This window comes from Centropristis striata, chromosome 5 (genome assembly GCF_030273125.1).
Source record: "Centropristis striata isolate RG_2023a ecotype Rhode Island chromosome 5, C.striata_1.0, whole genome shotgun sequence".
NCBI classification, from domain to species: domain Eukaryota; kingdom Metazoa; phylum Chordata; class Actinopteri; order Perciformes; family Serranidae; genus Centropristis; species Centropristis striata.
In genome coordinates this window covers 3,534,318-3,556,942 of record NC_081521.1, presented here as the reverse complement: position 1 = coordinate 3,556,942, position 22,625 = coordinate 3,534,318, and the positions used below count along the sequence as shown (strand labels likewise).

The window sequence follows — 22,625 nt, the reverse complement described above, 5'->3', positions numbered from 1 at the left end:
TAAATCTAGAAATAAGCATGTTGTATACTTAAAATATGAAATTAACTCTTAAAACAAGATAAATTAAAGCTGCAAGCAGCGATGAACTGGCCCGAGCAGAGTGACCTGATGATTATTTGTTTCTTACCAAGATAAAAAAACTTAATTATTATATAATTTAGTTAATTTAGTTAATTAATCTTATTTTAAGTGTTCAACGTGCTTATTTCTAGATTTAACAATCTTAATTTAAGAAATCTTGTCAAGGTAAATTATCTGTCCATGCAGCAAGATCATTTCCCTCAGATTTAGTGTTTTTATCTTGTTTTTAGACACACCTTTTTTGCAGTGTACTTATTGAACGATGAAGGTCTCAATGAGCAGATGAGAACACGCACTAGCTCCTTTCATAGTGCGGTCATGCAAATGTCACAATATATTGCCGGAAAAATCTGTGCCTGCTTTTTGTCTTAGGGTGTTCATAGTGATCCTGCTAAGGCCTGATATTCGTACCCTTTCATAGTGAAGTCTGGTGTTGCTGAACGAGGTGGAAGGAGACGATAGTGACGTGCAACAGAACAGCAGCAGTGCTGCGCAGTAGCACAGTGCTAACAGGCTAACAGTTAGCTCTGTAGTTGTTTACAACAAGCACTGGACACTCTGTGCACAGTAAGCGATGCCGGTTTGTTTATGGTCAGCGGCTGACAGCACGTGTACAGTTAGCATGCCTGTTTGTTTACAATAAGCGGTGGGTGCTATGCCAAGTTGGCTACGGCGGCTGCAGTGAGTAGTGATTCGACTGCCGGCGCAACACTCGCTAAACTTTGGATGTTGTGCTTTCACTGTGTGCAACTGAAAATGTTCAATTGAACCATGAGATTAGAAAAAATTAGATTAGAAATCACTTTTTTTTGCAGCGGCTGCAGAATACATATTGGGGCAACACTGCATAATCCTTTTTGGTTGATATGAAATGTATTTATTTAGTTCCAACTAAATAGCTGCTGGTCTGAACATGCAGGAACACATGGTAAATATGTTTACTGAGACTGGGGTGTCTACAGTCCAACCAAAATACAAAACACCCGTAACTGTAAGAGTTAATAACCTTATTGGTGCAAAGATAATTTGGATAAACCCAAAGGAAATAAAGGCAATAAAACTAATAAAAACTCAACTAAAACTAGCAAACTCACTCTAAAAACGAATTAAAACTAACTGAATTTGAAAACAAAAATTCACAATGAAATTAAAACTAAAACTATTGAAAAATCAGACTCAGACTCCAGCAGCACCTCCACCATGGACAGACCCAGATAAGGCTTTGCTGGCGCCTTTGCCCTGCAGTCAGAGATCCAGAGTGAGGCATTTGAACTCCAGTGGGAGGTTAAAAGCATGGCATCCATTAGCAGCAACCTCTCCCCCAGCCAGCATCAGAGGTTCTGCCCACTACCTGTGAGCAAACATCGACTGCTACTGATTGCTGGAGGGAAGTGAGTTACTGGAAACCCAGAACCAGGACTGAGCGAGGCAGACTATCAGACCATGCTGCAGTAAAATGAGGTTTTCTAATAGAAACACTTGTTTTTGTACACAGTCGCCTCCAAGCTCAACACAAAATAATAATATAGAAGTGTCTAATTGGGCTCTAAACTTATTAGCTTAGGAACTTTGAAATTACATAAAAACATGGGGAAAATTAACATATCTATTTGAACAAATAATAGGGGTGTGACGAGATTGCGGAATTAAACTTGACGATATTTCTCGTCATGTTAAAAATCAGTCTTGCGAGATTTGTGAGCTACCCAAACTTCTATTTGTCACCTGTGGGGCAGTAAAAGGAAAAGAAGAAGAGGAGGAGAAGGAGGGCAAGCAGCAAGCAGCCAGAATGACATAGCAGGGGCCGTCGGCTCGTTAAGAAGAGTAAGAACGAATCGAAGCGGCACAGTCCTCCTGCAGCAGTCTCTCCCAGCTGCAGAGCCGGAGGGTATGTTTAGCCCTTAGCATCCAGTCTGCAAATTGCTAACAGGCTAACAGTTAGCTCTGCAGCAGTACAGTGTGTATGTTCTCCTTGTTCTTTTGTTTCTTATCTTAAAAGTACATCATTTGATTAGTCTAACTCACTAACTCTTTTCTTGGTAGCAGCAGCAGATGGATTCCAGCTCTCTGAAGTCATTTTAGGCCACAAGGTTTTCTCATTTGAGTTTTGTAGCCCTGGCTTTTGTTCTGTTCTCCCTGAAGCTGAGTGTGTATTCATGTGTCTGGACTTTTTAAATGAAGTTCAATACTTCTGCAAAACTGCATTAAATTACAGCGTTTAAAAGGCACATTTTCATATCCCTGCAGCTAACTCCTTACACCCTGCAAAAAAAATACCACACTGCAAAAAAGGTGTAGACAAGATTTCTTAAATTAAGATTATTAAATCTAGAAATAAGCATGTTAAACGCTTAAAATAAGAAATAAAACAAGATAAATTCATTAGAATCAACTTAATAAAAAAAGGTACAATTTAAACATTTTAATTGATTTGAAAGAGTACAATATATTTAAAAAACATACACAATTTGTTTAAGTTCATTTAAAGTGGGTTTAATTGGAAATACTAAGAACATTTGAGTAAAATGAACTCAAAATGATTGAGAAAGAATTACATAATATAATTTTTTTTAAATGTACTTGAAATGTACAGTCCAGTCAACATAATAAAAATATCTAGATTCAGATGAAATTATTACGTGCAACCACTTGTCATAATAAAATTATGTTCATTCAACAAAACATTTTTTTGAGTGTAGATTTAACAATCCTAATTTAAGAAATTATCTGTCCATGCAGCAAGATAATTTCCCTCAGATTTAGTGTTTTATCTTGTTTTTAGACACACCTTTTTTGCAATGTGGTCTAGAGAATTCTCCTCTTGCAAAACATATGTTAATAGTGTATGTTTAGTATGAAAAGCCTTCTTTTAAGTTTCTGCTGCTCCTACTGTACCTCAGGCAGTGATGACCTGTAGGGTCGGGACAAATCCTGTTTTACGTCACAACAGCATCTGCAGTCCATTTGACTGGGTGCAATGGCCAATAAAGCTAAATCTGGTGCAGCAAAGCAGCAATGTTTAGATTTCCCATCGTCCCATCTGATGACCCTTGACCCCATGAGAGCAGCGTGACTCTCACACTGAGGTTTCAGTTTGTGGCCATTAGAATCAAGAAGAGCAGGATTAAAAAAAGACATAAATGTGCACTAAGACTCCTTATATAGAAAACTCACTCTGAAATCCTTTAACCCTTTGGAGGCTATTTTGTCAGTTTTTTAATACTTTTCATTCTAACACATAAAATGTTTACCATGCTGGGTGAAAAAATGGATATTTTTTCAGCACAACCTCTTCTGTATGACCTGACAATTATTATTATTATTATTATTGTTTATCTCTTTCTTCTTTCATTTACTGGATCAATATTTAGAACCTAAAAGAAATTTAAAAAAACCAACAATTTTTAAAAAATAATTATTTCAAAACACAATCAGGCTCAATGAAGATGTCAAATGTTGGTTAAGAAGAAACAAGAAAAATGCAACATGTAAAAATGAACAGAACCACTGGTTAAATATTTATAATAAAAAACAGTTGTGCAAAAAGAAACTGCAACTATGACAACAAGCTTCAGATACTCGATACTTTTGAAAATGAGATACTTTTGAGTATCGATACTTTTGACAACCCTAGTAGCAGACACGGTGGCATTTGATACAAGTTTCAGTGATCTAAATTTAACAATCACACTGGAGGAAATCCACTGCAGAAGATGCAGAGATAGCAGTTTCTCCACTGATCCTGAATGGAAAACGACCATTTCTTGGACGTTTTCCAAAAGCATTCTGGGAAATGTAGGACGTCACTAATTGATTTAGAGGGTGGGTGCAGGTCCAGAGACAGCCAGGGTACAAACAGTTGCAGCTGTTCATCAGTAAATAACTTCAAGAATTAATAAAATATTACAGAGGGACGACACTGTCAACACTGAAAGGAAATGAAGGCCAGAACAAGATGCTTTGTAGCCAGAAAAGCTTTTTATAAATTATTGAGATTATTTTCCCACTTTGTTGTCTGTTGAGGAGTCGCTAGTATGCACACAAGTGAGCCTCGGCTTGAGAAAAAATGCTGTTTGTTATGTATGAGATAAAAATGATGTCAATATGCATATCTTATGGCCACAATGACACGTACTGTATATTCAAGACTGTCCTCCTCGGAAAAAAACGCTGTCACACTGCAAAAAAGGTGTGTCTAAAACAAGATAAAAACACAAAATCTGAGGGAAATGATCTTGCTGCATGGACAGATAATTTCACTTGACAAGATTTCTTAAATTAAGATTATTAAATCTAGAAATAAGCATGTTGAATACTTAAAATAAGAAATTAACTCTTAAAACGAGATAAATTAAAGCTGCCAGCAGTGATGAACTGGCCCGAGCAGAGTGACCTGATGATTATTTGTTTCTTACCAAGATAAAAAAAACCTTTAGATTTAGAAGTGTTAGATAATTTATCTTGTTTTAAGAGGTCATTTCCCGCAAGAACACATAGTACACAGAAAGAGGAAAATAATTGGAGCCAGTCTTTTATTTTGAATTTCTGTTTAAAACTCACTTTATTTTAGAGAGGAAAAAAGTCAGCTGACACTGGCTTAAAATTTTGGCTCAGAAGATGTGTGTTAAATTTCTTCAGCTGAGATTTGTCTCCTTCTAAATGTAAAGGACCCCAAGGCTTAAATACAAGTCTTTATATATTCTTTCTTCCTTTGTTTAAATCAAAAGACATGTAATCACTTGTTCATTTTGTCAGAATTTCCATGTCTTTGCCTTTAAACCCTTCTGAAGTAGCATCAGGATCTTGGGAGCATTTTTAGTTCAAAAGTATGTTTCTAAAAGTTGGACTGTTTCATTATTGTGATTGTTGTGTGTATGATTCTTGGTGTGTGATTTCTGCATATAGAGACACATTAATGAGAAACATCACTGGCCTTGAGCTCTTTGTTCCCTGAGAGAGACTGCAGCAGCTCCTTCATCCTCTGCAGCAGTTGGTTTCAGAACCTGGCAGAAGCTTTGAGTGAACTACACAGATTGTGGATTTTTGAAGGTTGATACTCACGTTAATATTTTTAGAATTCAATCTGCAAGTTGCCTTTTTTCATGTTCTGCTGTGTTATTATGAGTAAACGTTTCCTACACATGAGTCGGGATTTACGAGACTCTAGAGGTGACGTATGGTTTTTGATTGTTGCTTAATCGCATAGCGACAGTTTAGACCGTGATCACATACGCGACGGATTAAACGTGGGAGACGCACTAAACGTAAACAATAAGGAAGGAGACGCTGAGATGGAAGGAGTAGAGCTGCTGTAGCAGCATCCACAACAACTGGGGCCGCCGGCGCTAACTGTCCACAGCGTCCGCCGCTTATTGTAAACAAACCAGCATGGCCAACTGTGCACAGAGTTTCCGGTGCTTGTTGTAAACAAACAGAGGTCGCTAAGTGAATCACACCTTATGGTGTATTCCAAATCCCAGACGAGCCCCCTCTTGTTACGTCCACTTGACCAAACCCAGCCAGCAGACAATAACACGACAATCATAAAATCAAAGAAGTCAAAAGTGGAGTGAACAAATTGTGCTTTATTGTAACGGAAAGACACACTCAGGAGGAGGAGGATGGGACAAGTCATTGTGCCAAAAAAAGTTGAAATTAATACACAAAACAAACAAAAGAAGGCCTATCTAAACTACATGTGAAGAAAACAAACAAACAAACAAAAGGCCGAACTAACTTCTCTAACAAAAGGACCTCTCCAAAACAATACAATGGCACAACCAATAAACCAAAAAAAAGTCAACTACATGTGTGAAGTGTATAGGGAACCCCAACTTACCTACCCTACCCTACCCAATTTTCATTAGAGACAAAGACGCAAATGCATCAAAATCAAAAGAGAGACTGAAGGCCCGAGATGTCCTCCATTTTTAGGGATCTCCTGGGTTGTGATTGGCCAGCTGGGGAGGCAGGGAGCCAATAGGCAGCACGGCCTGGAAACACAGGCAGCAGCTCTGCAGCTTTTTAATCCCAATCACTGATGGCTCTGTGCAGGAATCTCCTGAAAACATGCACACCTTGCTGCCTGACACGTAACAAACACTGAGACTCTAAATGACAGATTTGAGTGCATAAAAATGGTCTTTTACTAAATCATTGATTTTTTTGTTTAGATGCTGCCTGACACGTAACAATGGGTGATTGCATAGTTGACGTAGTTGAATAGGTTTTTGTAGAGCGTGCTGTTAGAATGTGACAAATTAGCGTATGGTGCTAAAGCTAAAAGGTGCCAAAAATGTTTCATATTGACGTATCATAATGCCAACATTTTCCCCTGGTGACTGAGCTGTAATTGGACTACAAACAATAACCAACACACCAAAGAGGAAGTCTCAGCCATATCTGCTGATACACTGGTATCCCAGAAATACTGCTGTTGGCCCCTAGAGGCTCTATTGTTATCAGGCCACTGGTTCAAAGACTGACTAACTACCAAAATAATATTAACTACTAATGTACTTGTGATCATTACTTAAACAGAATGATATAGTGTACTTGTTGGGGCTATTTTGGTGAATTTTCTGAGTATACGGTGACAGGATGGTATGGGGACTGACTCAGAATAAACTCTCCATGTTCAAGTTTTTTTCAAGTATTTCTGGCTTATTTTAATGTTACTACAGTCAGGCTTTTCAAGCTACAATTGCTCAAAATAAGTATATTTGGATTTATTTCAAGACATCATTGGTTTTTCCAGTGCCGAGATACTTTTTACTTATTTAAAAGGAAAAATGTACTCACTGCACTGGCAGATAATTTCACTTGTTTCGAACATGTATTTGCATAAATCTAGTTATTTATTTCTTGTTTTTTTGTCAGTTGGTTTTTGCACTGTAACCATGACACCCAGTGCAACATGTGGCTCTATGGCAGAGAAAAAACAAGCTTTATCAGGCTTTGCATACACAGGCGATACTTGTTAGTAATATCAACTCATTGTTGGTTTTGGTTGTCATGGGATTTGTCAACAGTAACATTTTTGAATAAGCCCAAGCTCATCTTTTAAAGTAACAGGATTCAAAAGAGCACTCTACCAATTTAGCATCCTTAAAAAAACATTGTTGGATTATTTTGTAGAGAGCAAAACAACAAGCAGACTTGGATACGTAACGTCTGTAGAGTTCCCCTGTAAAGGTTATTTGCATGTAGGTGATTTTGGTGTTTTTATATCCTTATCACTCTCCAGAATCTAGCTCACTCACAGGACGTGAAATGAAAACCAGAGAGGCTGGACAGAGTTTAGGACAAACAGACTCAACGTGAGACAGAGAGAGATAAATGGTGACAGACGACAGTGTAGGAGAGAAAAAACAGGAGAGAGAGGTTCAGAGAAAAGAGGAGAGAAAGTGAGAGAATGATAGGCAGGATGTGTGTGTGTGTGTGTGTGTGTGTGTGTGTGTGTGTGTGTGTGTGTGTTCTTGTACTACCTACATAGTGAGGACCAGAACACGTTTATAACCAACAGAGTGAGGACATTTCTGCAAAGTGAGGACATTTCGGCCGGTCCTCACTTCTTTAAAGGCTTTTTTGAGATTTCAGACTTTGTTTTAAGGGTTAAAGGTTACATGATAATGATAATTAACTGAAACTGTATTGTGTGGTTACAAACTAACTAAAATTATAGTGAAAATGTCCTTCGTTTTCATCTTTGTCAACTTTTTTCATACATAATGAAGATGGATAAGACAAAGGAAATAAAGACAAAAATTTACTGTGACCTCTTTTAATCTCCCACCCAACAAATACCCCATTACAAAAAACTACAACTAATGCAAAAGTCAAAACTATTATAACCTTGCTAGGGAATTCACTGTTCCAATGAGGGTCCTCACAAAGATAGAAGTACAAGAATGTGTGTGTGTGTGTGTGTGTGTGTGTGTGTGTGTGTGTGTGTGTTCTTGTACTTCTTACATAGTGAGGACCAGAACACGTTATTAACCAACAGAGTGAGGACATTTTTGCAAAGTGAGGACATTTCGGCCGGTCCTCACTTCTTTAAAGGCTTTTTTGAAATTTCAGACTTTGTTTTAAGGGTTCAGGTTACAATTAGGTTTATGTTTATTAATTTATTATTTTATGTTAATTAACTAACTGAAACTGTATTGTGTGGTTACAAAACTAACTAAAACTATAGTGAAAATTAGTCAACTTTTTTCATACGTAATGAAGATGGATAAGACAATAAGTGTGTGTGTGTGTGTGTGTGTGTGTGTGTGTGTGTGTGTGTGTTCTTGTACTTCTTACATAGTGAGGACCGGAGCACGTTTTTAACCAACAGAGTGAGGACACTTTTGCAAAGTGAGGACATTTCGGCCGGTCCTCACTTCTTTACATTTGTACTGTATTTTTTGCTGAATTATTCTGGTAACCTAGCCTGGCTAACAACAGACTAATCACAAATGAGATTAGTCTGGAAACCAGCCGTTCATTTCTCCGTAGAGGAGGTGTGGTTTACGATCCTCCGGAGCCGTTTATTGGGCGATTAGAATGTCTATCAAAAGCGTCTGTAGGTAGCTCTTAGCCAATCAGATCAGTTATACCAGATGACGTAGTAGAGCAACAGAAATTGATGTTTGTTGTGTGTGTGTCCCCGAGACCTTTCGCCTTTCAACTTTCGCTCTAAACTATTTAAAACACCATCTACAGCTAAAGAGAGTTTCGCGCCTGCTGCAGCCATGTTGGATCCGTAAGAAAACTACAAGCTTCCGTCTGCCGAGTAGTACGCGTCATCGTCTTGCCGTCCCTCCCCGCTCTGTGATTGGATCCCTAAAACAGGGCTAAGAAACCTCTCTGGTTGCCAGACTGCCTGGAGGTTCGAAATGAAATTCGAGCGCGCAAGGCAGTATGGGTATACCCAGGCTACTGGTAACCACATCTGCCATTTTTTTTCTGTAAAAGCAACAACATTTTTTTTTACAGTGTACTTGTCTTCATTTATGACTCAGTATTTCATTTATATCTGATGTTTTCGATCACCTCAGTTACTGATTAGAGGTGAAGACCTTTTACGCAGAAGGGGGCAAAGGAAGTGACAAATGCAGCAACCTTTCAGTTCGTATTGTTCCCAGAAAACAAAGACAAACCAGACTGCTTGGCTTCAGCTCACGGTTAGATTGTGCACTGTGTTCTATGGTGAGAATGGCACACAGCAGCCACTGCCAAGGTATTCTGATGTGTGAGTGTGTGTGTGTGTGTGTCCTTGGATTCACAATGTCCTGAACGCTACATTGTTAGAGGCAACTGTGTACATAACAGATGGAAAGGCATTCACTGTTTGGTTCATGTTAAATGGAACTGTGATTATAAATGAACGTCTGTTTGTGTGTGTTTGTGAGTCTGTGTATGGTTGTCTACAGCATAGTTATAAATATATAAATAAGATGTTCTTTTCTCTATCACCTCCAGATGAAAAGCAACACTGAAGCATTACTTCTCCAAATATGGCAATGTACTTGACAGTATAATACATTGTATGCACAATATATTATAATGTATAATAATGTTAAATATATAACTAGAAAGTTATTTGTTTTATAAAGAAGCCTTCTGAGAACCTTTGCAAAATCATATTGGTGAAGATTCAGTGCACAATCTACATAGAAAAGATCTTAATTATTATTAATAATTTTAATTCTAGGTCAAAAATTCACTATATTGGTCACCATATTGGGAACCAGTGAATTATTCCCATTGACTGTATAAATAATGGATGTAGTGACAACAAAAAAAAAACAAAATTTATGATACTTGCATCAGAAAAATGACCAGCGACTCCTTGGAGTGTCTGTTAGTCCAACCAAACACTGAACAAGACATTTAATGAACAAAACGTTCAAATAAACTGTCATTAAGTGAAAATACAGTGAAAGGGTCAAAGTTATGAGACCAAACCGCTAAACGTCCTTTTTTTATATCTATATAACGTTATATATGACTTTATTGACACGTTGCCGTGGATACGCATTGTTCTGCTTCTCTCCTGATGACGGCTCGCCTTGTTAGTGACCTGTCAATCAAAGGTAGCCCCGCCCCAAATCATACGATTCTTTATCTTCTATTTTCTTCTAAATGGGGCCATTATTAGAACTATTAACATCAGATTGTCTTGAAGAAGATTTTTTTTTACTAGTGATTGAGACCATCGTGTTGTCCTAAAAGACATTTCTGAGGTAATAAATCAAGTGAGAAGTCTTCTCATTTTGCATTGAAATGAATGGACAGAAATGTTTTTGCAGCCAAACTTAGCACCCCCTGCTGGAATTTTTGGTAGAATGCAGCTTAAGGCACTTCCTGGTTTGCCTCCCTGCTCAGACCTGGAGGTTGCCGCCTAAGTATTCCCCTCTAAAATTGGTATCTGCATTCGGTCTCAAAAATCTCATACCTATTGGGCTCTGTGAAATGTAGTTCTGTGAAATGAGCACAGAAGTTTAAATGTAGCAAAAAGTAATGGGGGGGATTGATAGAAATAAATAGCTGAAAGTAATGATGAAACAGTTCAAATTATAAGCTACGAGTAATGGCTAAACATTTGAAATTGTTAGCTAAAAGTACAGTTAAATGGTTTTAAATCTATAAATAATGAATCTAAAAGTAAGATATAAACTGTTGAAATAGATAGCTATGAATTACAGTTTAACATAGGGCTGGGCGATATGGACCAAAAGTCATATATTTAGGCTGAATATCGATATACGATATATATCCCGATATTTTTATCCCAAAGTGAGAGCAAATGTTCAGTCAAAGTAAATATGACATGTCACAAGTAGTTTTATTGAAACCCTTTATTTAAGTGAACATAAATACTGTATAACAACAGGAGAATCTTTTTAAAGAAAATCAAAGCTCCATAAAATGCACTTTTAAATAAATAAGAAATCTTAAATAAAATAGCCTATGAAATAAAAATAGGCCAATTTCTTACTGAAATAATTATATTTATATGAGAAAAGAATAACAAACATTACAAAATAACTAAATATGACAAACCCTAGTAAGGGCAGCATTTATATACATATAAAAAAGGGAAATAAATTAAACTACATCAATATATGCGATATGGTCTAATTCTATATCACATTTAAAAATATATAAATATATTTTTTATATCGATATATCGCCCAGCCCTAGTTTAACAGATTAAATAATTAGCTAAAGTAACCTATAAATGGTGAAAGAGTGAGCTAAAAGTAACAGGAAATGGTTAAAATAGTGATCTTTAAGTAAAGAAAAGGCAGCTGAAATAGTGAGCTAAAAGTAACATATAACATATAGATAAATGGTTCTTCTGCTTCACTCCTCGTTGTAGTTGTGGTAGGACAACTGCTGACCAAACCGAAATACTGACAATAACAATATACACTTTTATATAATGAATAGGGTTTCAAATTTGGAACATACTTTAAAAATTGGTTTGAGTTCATCTGACAGGGCTGTGGGAATTCTTCAGAGTAAAACGGTTGGGAAAGATGGCCGACAAAAACTCAAACTACCGGCCAAAAGAAAGAGATGTCACAGAACTGTGTGAGATGCAAAAATAAGCAATGAGTGCTCAGCACCAAAGATGTGGGGCAGGTTTACAAAAAAAGCAACAAATCTTTCAGATTATTTTAGGTCTTGGTCTATACAGAGTGGTGGAGGAAGCCCATTGCACCAAGTAGTGTTAAAGAAATAGCTTTACATTTCGGAAAACAGGTGTATTTGCTTTTTGGCAGAAAGTTAGATGAGTAGATACAATAATACTCATGTCTGACCTTTAAAAATAAAGCTGCAGCCAACAGCTGGTTAGCTTCACTTTGCACACAAAGACTGGAAACAGGAGGAAACAGCTGTTCTTTCTCAGCAAAGATAACAAAACACACCTAACAGCATCTTACAAATTAATATGTTATTTACTACTTTATTTGTTTATTCCTTACTAAAAACCCAAGTGTAAAAACAATTGTAATTTAATATTGGGTTGTATGGTTTTTGTTGAGACTTCACAAACAACATGTTGAGCTTTAGAGGTGCTGTTATGCAGAATTTGTTATCAGATTGAGGCAGGCTTCCATTTCTAATCAGGTTTTAGGCCTCTGCAACCAGCTACATGTAAATAAGAGGGTTAATGTTGTTGACAGTTCCTTTAGTAGAGCCCGGCCAGCAGTTTCCTGCTGATTCGGGTTGTTTTGCCAAGCTAACGTTAAGATAAATTTTTAGATTTTTTTTTCTCCCCACAAGTGAGGCCAAAACATCTTGATCGCCCCCTGGTGGTCGGCTGCAGTATAGACTATAAACCCCGCCCCCTCCATGTTAGTGGATGGGACATGAGACAATTTAAAAACTCTAAGTGGAGGTCAAATACATTTATAGAATAAAGCTTGAGTATGAGTTGTTTAATTCTAGGGCTGGGTGATATGGACCAAAAGTCCTATCCCGATATATTTAGGAATATCGATATATTTCCCGATTTTTTTTATCGCAAAGTGAGAGCAAATGTTCAGTCAAAGCCAAATATGACATGTCACAAGTAGTTTTATTGAAACTTTTTATTTAAGTGAACATAAATACTGTATAACAACAGGAGTAGCTGTTTTTTTTTTTTAATCAAAGCTCCATGAAGTGCACATTTGAATAAAAAAATATCTTAAATAAAAATAGCCTATGAAATATAATAGGCCAATCTTTTTCCGAAATAAATATATTTATATGAGAAAAGAATAACAAACATTACAAAACAACTAAATATGACAAACCCTAGTAAGGGCAGCATTTATATATAAAGAAAGAAAAAAAAACTATCGATATATGCGGTATGGTCTAATTCCATATCACATATCGTTATGTCTTTTATATCGATATATCGCCCAGGCCTATTTAGTTCTATAAAACAGGGGTGTAATGTCATGATTGACAACAATGAGAAAGTGGAGACACGTTGTCCCTTTTTTAATACAGTCCATGAAAGGAATGCTGATTTTCACAGCAAAAAACAAAATTCCCAAAATGTTTGCATATTTTTAAAAACCTTTTTGTCTTGGTGATAGTTGATAAAACTTTAAAGATGTATAGAGACTGTATCCCAAATCGGACACATCCGAAATCTGCAATTTCGCGCTTTCCGGTGTTTTCACGGTCATTCTGAATAAGATCGCCACCACCATTGTAGGTATAATTAATTTATACATATTTAACAATCTGCATGTGAAATTTAGTTTATGTTCATGGAGATTTACATGTCTAATTACAACACGAAAGTAAATCTGATGAGAGAAAGCAGTAAGAACGCGAAGGCAACACTCGACGATCTTAAAAGTACATCTGTATTTTTACTGTGCTGTATTTTATTGTGAAGGACAGAAGTACGGTCCGGGTGTGTTGGTAAATGATGGATGATAAAGGTGATATTTATTTGGCTTACCCAGAAACATCCAATTTCCCCCGAAAAACTCAGCATTGTTTTATTGTTTTACAGCAAGTGTCTGACTTGGGATAAAGTTAGCACACGGCTAATTTACTGGCGTTAGCGTCCTTTAGCCGACTCTAGTAAACCCGTGGCTAACGAACACGGTTAAAACAATATACAGTTCAAAAGATAAGAAGTTAGACTCCAGTTTCACACCATTTAATTAATTGGAAGCATAACATGATCATTTATATTAGTCGTTAATGTGAAATGTTGATAGCATCTCAGCCAAACTGTGTCCGATTTGGGATACAGTTACGCTATCTAGCTGAGCTAATGCTAACCTCTTTCTCTTTAAGCAGAGCTTTTTCTCTGTAATATGTGCTCTGCCTTTCCAGCATAATCATTGCAGACAGTTGCTGAAAGGTTAGCAACACATAATCATTACATTCTTCAACACTGAGAAGTTATTTCCTGCAAATGTTTTAATAATAACCATTGTTTCTTGGGATGAGTCAAAAGAGCTCACTGCTGTACAACCTTTGCACATCAGTCCCTTTGGGTATGAGCTATCTCTTGTTTTTCCCTCAAGTCACAAATCACAACACTCACATGGATCTCTTGCTCCATGTGAGCAACTAGATACAAAAAAAAGTCCTAATAAAGAATGAATCATGATTTTTTTCCACTAGTTCCCGAAACCCTCACACATCACTGACGCAGAACATTTCCCACATTTCTTTCTCTTTTCTTCCTCCATCTCTCAACTGCCAAAATGTTTTTGTTACTTGGTCCTTGAAGAAGAGCTTTCTGGCATGTATCTGAACTGTAGCTGCTTTTATAGCATTCAAATTGGAATTTATTCTGCTGAACCTTAATGTTTCCAATATTACATACAAAAGTCTTTTACAATTATTGAAATGAAACACATTTTTCCTGCATTTTGACATTGTCAACCCCATGGTCAAACCTCTGAAAGTAATAATCTTGAAATGCGTATTTGAATAAATCCCTGATAAGTCACTTTCTATCACCAAATGAGGTAACACAATGGAGCCCATTTATAAGTGTATGGTGGCCCTGAGAGCTCACAGCACTAAAACTTATGAAAGCACATGCAAATACACAAAACACAAGCAAATTGAGAAAACATCTTCATCAATTTGACATCACAAGTGCAGCATTTAAGAAAAGTGCTGCAAATAGACCACAACACAACAGAAGTGTTTCCAGAGGACACTTAAAAGTGATGCACATGTCTGGATATTATCAAGTTATTTTAAGATCATGACGTTATTTCATGATAATGATATTTTCATGCCCGTTAGCGTTAGCCCACTAGCACGTTTTAGTCTCATTTTAGTCTCTCTCAACGGCTCCGAGTTGGTCTTGGTCTTGCTAGCCCGCTAATGTTAGCACGCTATGATCAGTCACTAACGTTAGCATGCTATCAATAGCCGGCTAACGTTAGCATGCTATCGATCGGCTGCTAACATTAGCGGCATTATCATTCATTTCATTTCATTTTATCCTTTATTTATTTCTTGAGGAATCATTGAGGGCAACCCCTCATTTACAATGATGTTGAGAGTACAGAGAAAACACAAAACAGCACAGACAAAACTCCTGAAAAACCATTAAAAACAGTTGCAGTGAAAGGCAGAGTTATTGGTTATCATAGTTTAGTTATTGGTTATCTTAGTTTAGTTACTGGTTATCATAGTTTAGTTATTGGTTATCTTAGTTTAGTTACTGGTTATCATAGTTTAGTTATTGGTTATCATTATTTAGTTATTGGTTATCATAGTTTAGTTATTTGTTACCATAGTTTAGTTATTGGTTATCATAGTTTACTTATTGGTTATCATAGTTTAGTTATTGGTTATCATTGTTTAGTTATTGGTTATCATAGTTTACTTATTGGTTATCATAGTTTAGTTATTGGTTATCATTGTTTAGTTATTGGTTATCATAGTTTACTTATTGGTTATCATAGTTTAGTTATTGGTTATCGTTGTTTAGTTATTGGTTATCATAGTTTAGTTATTGGTTATCATTGTTTAGTTATTGGTTATCATTGTTTAGTTATTGGTTATCATTGTTTACTTATTGGTTATCATAGTTTTAAACTGGCCCATAGTTATAATTGTGTTGAGTTTGAGTGAATGTTGTAAGATGTTCCAGGTAGATGCAGCAGAAAAACAAAATCCAGTATTAGTCCGGGTAACATTGAGCATTAATCACTAGAGCGTGTTGGATAATTACTATGTGACCAGTTTAATAAAGTGCTGAGGTTTGGTGGCATGTCGCCTATCAAGACTTTATAAATGAAAAGGAACCAATTAATCATCATTATCTTGAAATAACGTGATAATATCACAAGCGTGTCCAGACGTGTGCATCACTTTTAAGTGTCCTCTGGAAACACTTCTGTTGTGTTGTGGTCTATTTGCAGTGTTTTTTCTAAATGCTGTGCTTGTGTTGTCAAATTGATGAAGATGTTTTCTCAGTTTGCTTGTGTTTTGTGTATTTGCATATGTTTATTAAGTTGCAGCGCTGTGAGCCCTCAGGGCCACCATATATAAGTCTTTGCATTTGCAGTATTACAAACTGGGTGTCTCTGGTGACATTCCTGGGATAATTTTATGACATCCCCCAGCAGTGGTTGGTCTGCTAGAGAAGTTCTACAGCTCACTTGTGTGTAAAAACAGTTACTATGGATGAACAAACAAAGAAATTACAAATTATAGATTAAATTAAAAGGTGAGATTCAACAACACAGTTGCCGCTAAAGACAACAAAATGGATCTTCGAGTTGTTTACATTTGTGTTTAATTCAGTTATGTTTAGAATCTGTAGATATATTTTTTTCAAAATAAGAGCTGAATATATTATGTTATGTCCTGTTGGCCTTGAGGTCCAAACACAACGTAACTAGTCTCCTCTGTCATAAATTGTGTGTTGACAGAATGTAACCAAAGAGACACTTAGTGTCTTTTCTGCCTCTGTTGCCTCTATTACACTGAGTGTTTATTTCACTCTTGTTTTGCTCGTTATTGAGCGAACACCAAGGGGAACTCGCTGCCCTTTTGTTCAAAAATAATAACAAACCCACATCTTTTTCTCTGACCCCAAGGGGACAGTGGAGAGTATGAACTTCCTGTCCTGATACATGAGATAATACTGTACACAAACTGAACATAAACATACATGAGCACACTTGTGAGAACATGAACTCACACAGACTATTTGTATTTTGTATGAGCAAATTTCCTATTAGAAGGAACTTTTAGTTGGATACATTAGGTCATTGTCTTTCACTCTGAATATATAAAGTTTGTTTGCTTGTTTTTATGCCGAATAATAATAATAGTGTATGTGGTAAACATACCTGTTTAACATCAGAGTTTTAGCATATTTTGTTTTATAACTTAAATTTTTATTGAGTTTTCACATGTATATAGGCAAAAACAATACAGTAAAAGGTACAAGTTAAAGTGACAATAAAACACTAACAAAAATAACACTAACAAACTGTCTGGAGGAACTACTATTCAGTCCACTGTTCCATTTAGCATTTGTTCAGTTGGTGTCATGTCTCATGTAAATGTATGGAACATTTTTGCCATTTTTTTCAAATACGTTCTCTTTGAGTCTTAACATGTATGTCAATTTTTCCATAACAATGATTTCCTGGACAATTTCCAACCGCTGCTCCTGTTTTGGAGTGTTCACATTGAGCCAGTTTCTTGTGACCGATTTCTTACTTGCTGCGAGTAAAACTTTCGTCAAGTACAGATATTCTTTCATTACGACCTTAGCATATTAGCTTGCTAGCATGGCAACTTGCGAAAAATGGGCCCCAAGGCTGAGCAGCAGCGCTGTATTCAGTTCTATTATACATTGCTGCATGGGACACGAACAGCAGTGTCCCGGCTCAAAATTCACTTACAGAATACTTTCTAATAATCGCATTATTGTTGTTGTTGTTGTTGTTTCCCTTTTAGAAACATGTGGAGGACGCTAACACTCTCACTGATTGTAGCGCTGGCATTGGGCACAGAGGTGAGTGCGATCATGTATGTGTATCTGTGTGTAAAGTTGGGACATAATCTAAAATGTAAAATGCAATAAATACAGATTCTTAATTCTTAAATTGATGCATTCTGCTTTCATATATATTTTACACATTGTCCCAACTTTTTGGGGAATCATGGTTGAGTGTAATTATTGTGTTGACTGAGAAGGTTTATGCAAACAATATTACATATTTCCATATTCCAGCACTTTCCCACATTTACATTACAGTTAAGCCATGCATTTGTATCTGATATATCCAAGTAGCTATATTTACATTAAATCCTTTAATAAATAAAACACTTTTTTTTTCTCATCACAACTTGCAATGCTGATGGTATATTGTTTCCCAATGAACTGTTTTTAGGGACTAGTTTTTAATGTAATGTGGCAGTCAAACAAGAAAGATAACCATCATTCTTCATTCATCCCGTACATTAAACACTTCAAAATAAAATATAAAAAGCATGTATTCACCCGATATAGGCATGAAAACGTGTGTGTGAAATGACAGTAGGTGGTTATTGTTGACGTTTTATTTTTTAAATGTATTATTACTATTTTTCTTTTTTGTGTGTTGTTGTTGTTTTGTTTGTTTGTTCATTGTTGTCTCATTGTGACTACATGGGTGTATGTGTACTTATGTGTTTGTAAGTTAATAACAAGTTATGTATGTTAATAATGGTAATAACAAGTTTATAAACTACATTACTATGTGTTATACATACATATATATAAATATTGTTGTTATATAACTGAATATAGTGAATTAACATAGGGAGAAGGGATTTAATATGCTTTGACTCCTTTTGAACACAAATAAGTGTTGAGTCTTGTTGCTGTTTCATTTTGTGTTGTTGTTTTGTTTTTATTGTTGTTTGTTTGTTTATAAATGTTCATCTTTTATTTTGTGTTCAAATAAATTCTCAGTCAATCAATCAAATCAATCAATCATCCCAATATTTTTATTTCTATTTCCCTGTTTTAATTGACTGTTTTTACTGTTTTCAATTGTGTCTTGCTGTTTTAATGTATATGTAAAGCACTTTGAATTACCTTGTGTTGAATTGTTCTATACAAATAAACTTGCCTTGCCTTGCCAGTCACACATGGTGTCCCCCAGGGCTCGGTGCTTGGTCCCCTCCTATTCACTTCGAACTCCCTCCCTACTCACATCCGAAATTCAGACTCACTCCTTCAAAAATTAACTCAAAACCTTTTCAAAATAGCTTACAAGACCTGAACTCATAACTCTCATCTCTGTTTAGTTTTTGTTTTTTCTGCATTTTATGTTTATGTGTGTCTCAATTCTGTTATATTAAGCGACTTTGAGTACCTTTTAACCCATAAGAACCCAGACCTATTTTTCCTTGAAAGAAGATTATGGGAGATATACCACAGACCAAGTGGACCACATAGAACACTTTTTTTTTTAATACTACTCCTAAATGTCAAAGATCTCTGATGTGACATATATGTCACATTGGGCGTTAATGATGTTTATTTTTATGATATTTCTTATTTTAATATAAATAAACTCAACACATTTTCTGCTTACAAAAACACAAATTTGCCTTTTTCTCTGCATCTCCACAACATATATTACAATTGTGACATCAATAGTGCTGTTTCACAACAAATTATTTTTCAGATTTGTTTTTAAGTAACAAAATAATAATAAATCAATAATAAATAAAAAAAATAAAAAACTATAATAGGGTTAAATGCAATAAAGGACACCGCATTAATTGATTAGAATTGTTAAATGGGTTTAAACTTAGCCTAGTAACAAAAAATAAGCTTTTTGAAATGAGCTACTTTTTCACATTTCTGTTTCCAGTCACAGCCACATTTTGGAGAAGTCACTTCCTGTCAAAGTCACATGACGATTAAAAGATTTTAAGTGTTTGTTACACCTGTGTCACCATGGGTTCTTATGGGTAAAAAGTGCTATAAAAATCAAATGTATTATTATTATTATTCTAACATCTTTAATATACAGTCTGTATATTTTAACCCAGGTGTCCCAGTCTGAGGATGTGGGCTCCATAATGTCTATGGAGGATGTGGAGGACGAGCCGAATGAGAACCTGAGCGACATCTCCAGCGTACTGGGAACGTCCCGACGGCAGATCCTGGCTGCTCAGTTTGAGTGCTACCTGAAGATAATCCATGACCCTCCACGTACAGAGGAAGGTGATAAGACTGAAGCCATTGTCCTGTTTTAGTCACAGTTTCCCAGTAATTAGCTAGACTGTGGCGGCCCGCCAGAGTCTCATGTGCTGCTGTAACGTCACATTTCAAGCTACTGGAAGTATATCTACACTATTCATAATATAAAATTATTTTGCGTTGTTGCAACTCACCTGAATTTACCGAACTGCCATGTCTGCCTGTCTGTATCAGTCCCGTCCCCACATCATCTCTCCAACTAAATACTATCAACCTATCCGGGCCGTCAGAGGTCCAAACACACTGCTGCATTATGTGGTTTGTTAGCCGCAAGCTAACATTAGCTAACAATTAAAGTTGTGTTAATCACAAAAAGCTACTATTACTTCATTTACATTTACTACATTTATTTTTTGTAAAAAATACTTTTTCTCACTGTTAAATGTACTAAACACCATATCTGTAATAGAAATATAGTGTAATATTTAATGGTAAAATCTTTAATTCATGCGGCATTTATAAAGTATTTTTTTGTCAATTATATGGCAGAACAGCGTTTCTTTTGATGGAAAAACGTTTTATTTTTTACAGTAAAATATGGAATAAAATGGCAATCTTAAATGTGAAATCAACAGTGCTAATATCATTTTACCGTAATATTTAAAAAAAAAGTTGCACCATATTTATTACGGTAATGTTCTGGTAACCACAGCTGCCGTTTTTTTTACCGTAAAAACAACAGGTTATTTTTTTACAGTGTAGTTAACCCTTAATAGGGCACCAAATTTCAACCCTTGAGAATATTGGAGGATATTACATACTGCCAGAATGTGTAAAAAAAAATATACGGACCCGGGGAGGGGGGTAATATTTTGAGAAAAAAGTTTACGAGGTTAAAGTGTCAAATCTACGAGAAAAAAAATGTGCAGATTTATGAGATTTAAAGTGGTGAATCTGGGAGAAAAAAGTTGTTTTTTTCACACTTTTTTCTTGTAAATCTGCAACTTTTTTTGTGCAGATTTGCCACTTAAAATCTCTTAAATCTGCAACTTTTTTTCTTATAGATTTGCCACTTTAACCTAGTAAATTTGCAACTTTTTTATCAAAATATTGATGATATACACTGAAGTTACCAAATATAGTTCTTCGCCTGATAAAGGGTTATCACTGTCGGTGTTCATCATTGTTTTTAACATGTTGGGGATTTAAGGCTAATGTTGGTTTGTGTTACTGGTTTTCCTATGAACAGTTTCCAGTGTGTGTTGGCTCACACTGAGGGAGAGAAAGAGAGAGACAGGAAGTGAGTCTGAAAGAAAGGAAGCGTGCCCTTTGTCTCTTGTTACTGCTACTCTGTGCTTCACTGCCTTTGAAATGTTATTTTGTGCTCCGTTTCCCAGCATGCAACAGTCCAACCTGGTACCGCCGGGCTTCCGTCTATTGTTGATCAGCTTTGTGCACACCGGCTGCACTTAGTTTATATAAGTGTAACACTCTATTTATGTTGAATTGATAATTTATATGATTCATCCTGCCAGGGAGTTTATAAAATATTAAAGTAGCTACCTTTATAATTCTCTGTTGACATGTGAACACAGAGCCATTATACTACTTTTATCATTTAGTGTTGAGTAGATTTACAAACCTTTACTGAAACACTAAAGGATAATCTGTTACTTTAGTGTGCTGAAAGGTTTACTACACTGTCAATAATCACTGTGAAATCTACAGTTATTTACTGTATTATTCACAGTTCATCACTGTGTTTGATTTTTACAGTATAGTGCTGTATAATTTATAATAAAAATCAGTCCTTGTGATAAAATTACAGTGTTTAAAACATTACTGTAGAAAAAACACAGTAGACATTATGAAAAGTAAAGTAGACTACTGTATTTTCAATTTTTATCACAATTTTTTTTTATCAGAATCAGTCCTATACAAATGCTGTTTAAATAATTAACTTAAAGTTTTACATACAAAACACAGTATAGAAATCAATTGTCGAACAGTTAATATATTAATATTTTCTTTAGTATATAGAGTAATTACTTGCAATTACTAGTTATATATATATATATATATGTATGTATGTATGTATGTATGTATATGCTGCTTCAGATTTAGTTACTTTCGACATGAAAATCATGATAAATTTTAAGTGGTAAGATGTTTAAAAAAAAGAAACAGTATATTAAGTCGTTAAAATGGGCCTTATCTTGAGGAAATTTAAATGCTGCTTACACAAAAGCATCAATACAAGTTATCTATCATATATTTAGAATATATAAAACAATCTGAGTGGGTCCATTCTACAAAACGAGTACTTGATAAGATGTTTAAAAAAAATTATACCTCATAACGGCATATTAAGTAGTTAAAATGCATAAATGCATCAATACAAGTTATCTACCATATATTTCAAGATTTATTTTATATTTTTACTTTTGATACTTTAAGTACATTTTGATGCTGATACTTTTGTACTTTTACTTCAGTAAGTTTTGAATGCAGGACTTTTACTGTAGTGGAGTAATTTCACAGTGTGGTATTAGTGTTTTTACTGAAGTAAAGGTTCTGAATACTTCTCCCACCACTGGTGCAGTCACACACACATACCTGCTGTCTGGTGTCTGCCAGTTCACTGTCCTGCCTGCTGCCCCCTGTAGGTGATTACTGTAACCGTACGTGGGACGGCTGGCTGTGTTGGGGGGACTCCACTCCAGGGACGGTCATGCAGATGTGTCCTGGATACTTTGTGGACTTTGACCCTGCTGGTGAGGCCTTCACACACACACACACACACACACACACACACACACACACACACACACACACATACTGGTTTTCATAG

The 22,625-nt window shown here is 35.8% G+C and overlaps 1 protein-coding gene across 1 annotated transcript in view; it reads left to right on the top strand.

Annotated features, from left to right (window-relative positions):
* The window catches only part of calcrl2 (calcitonin receptor-like 2), a 54,057-nt gene that overhangs the window by 12,380 nt on the left and 19,052 nt on the right, over nucleotides 1–22,625 (top strand). Inside the window, exons 2-4 of the mRNA XM_059333809.1 lie at nucleotides 17,533–17,590; nucleotides 19,624–19,798; nucleotides 22,441–22,548. Of these exons, the coding sequence (XP_059189792.1) occupies nucleotides 17,533–17,590; nucleotides 19,624–19,798; nucleotides 22,441–22,548 (341 nt within the window). The remainder of the gene's footprint in view (nucleotides 1–17,532; nucleotides 17,591–19,623; nucleotides 19,799–22,440; nucleotides 22,549–22,625) is intronic.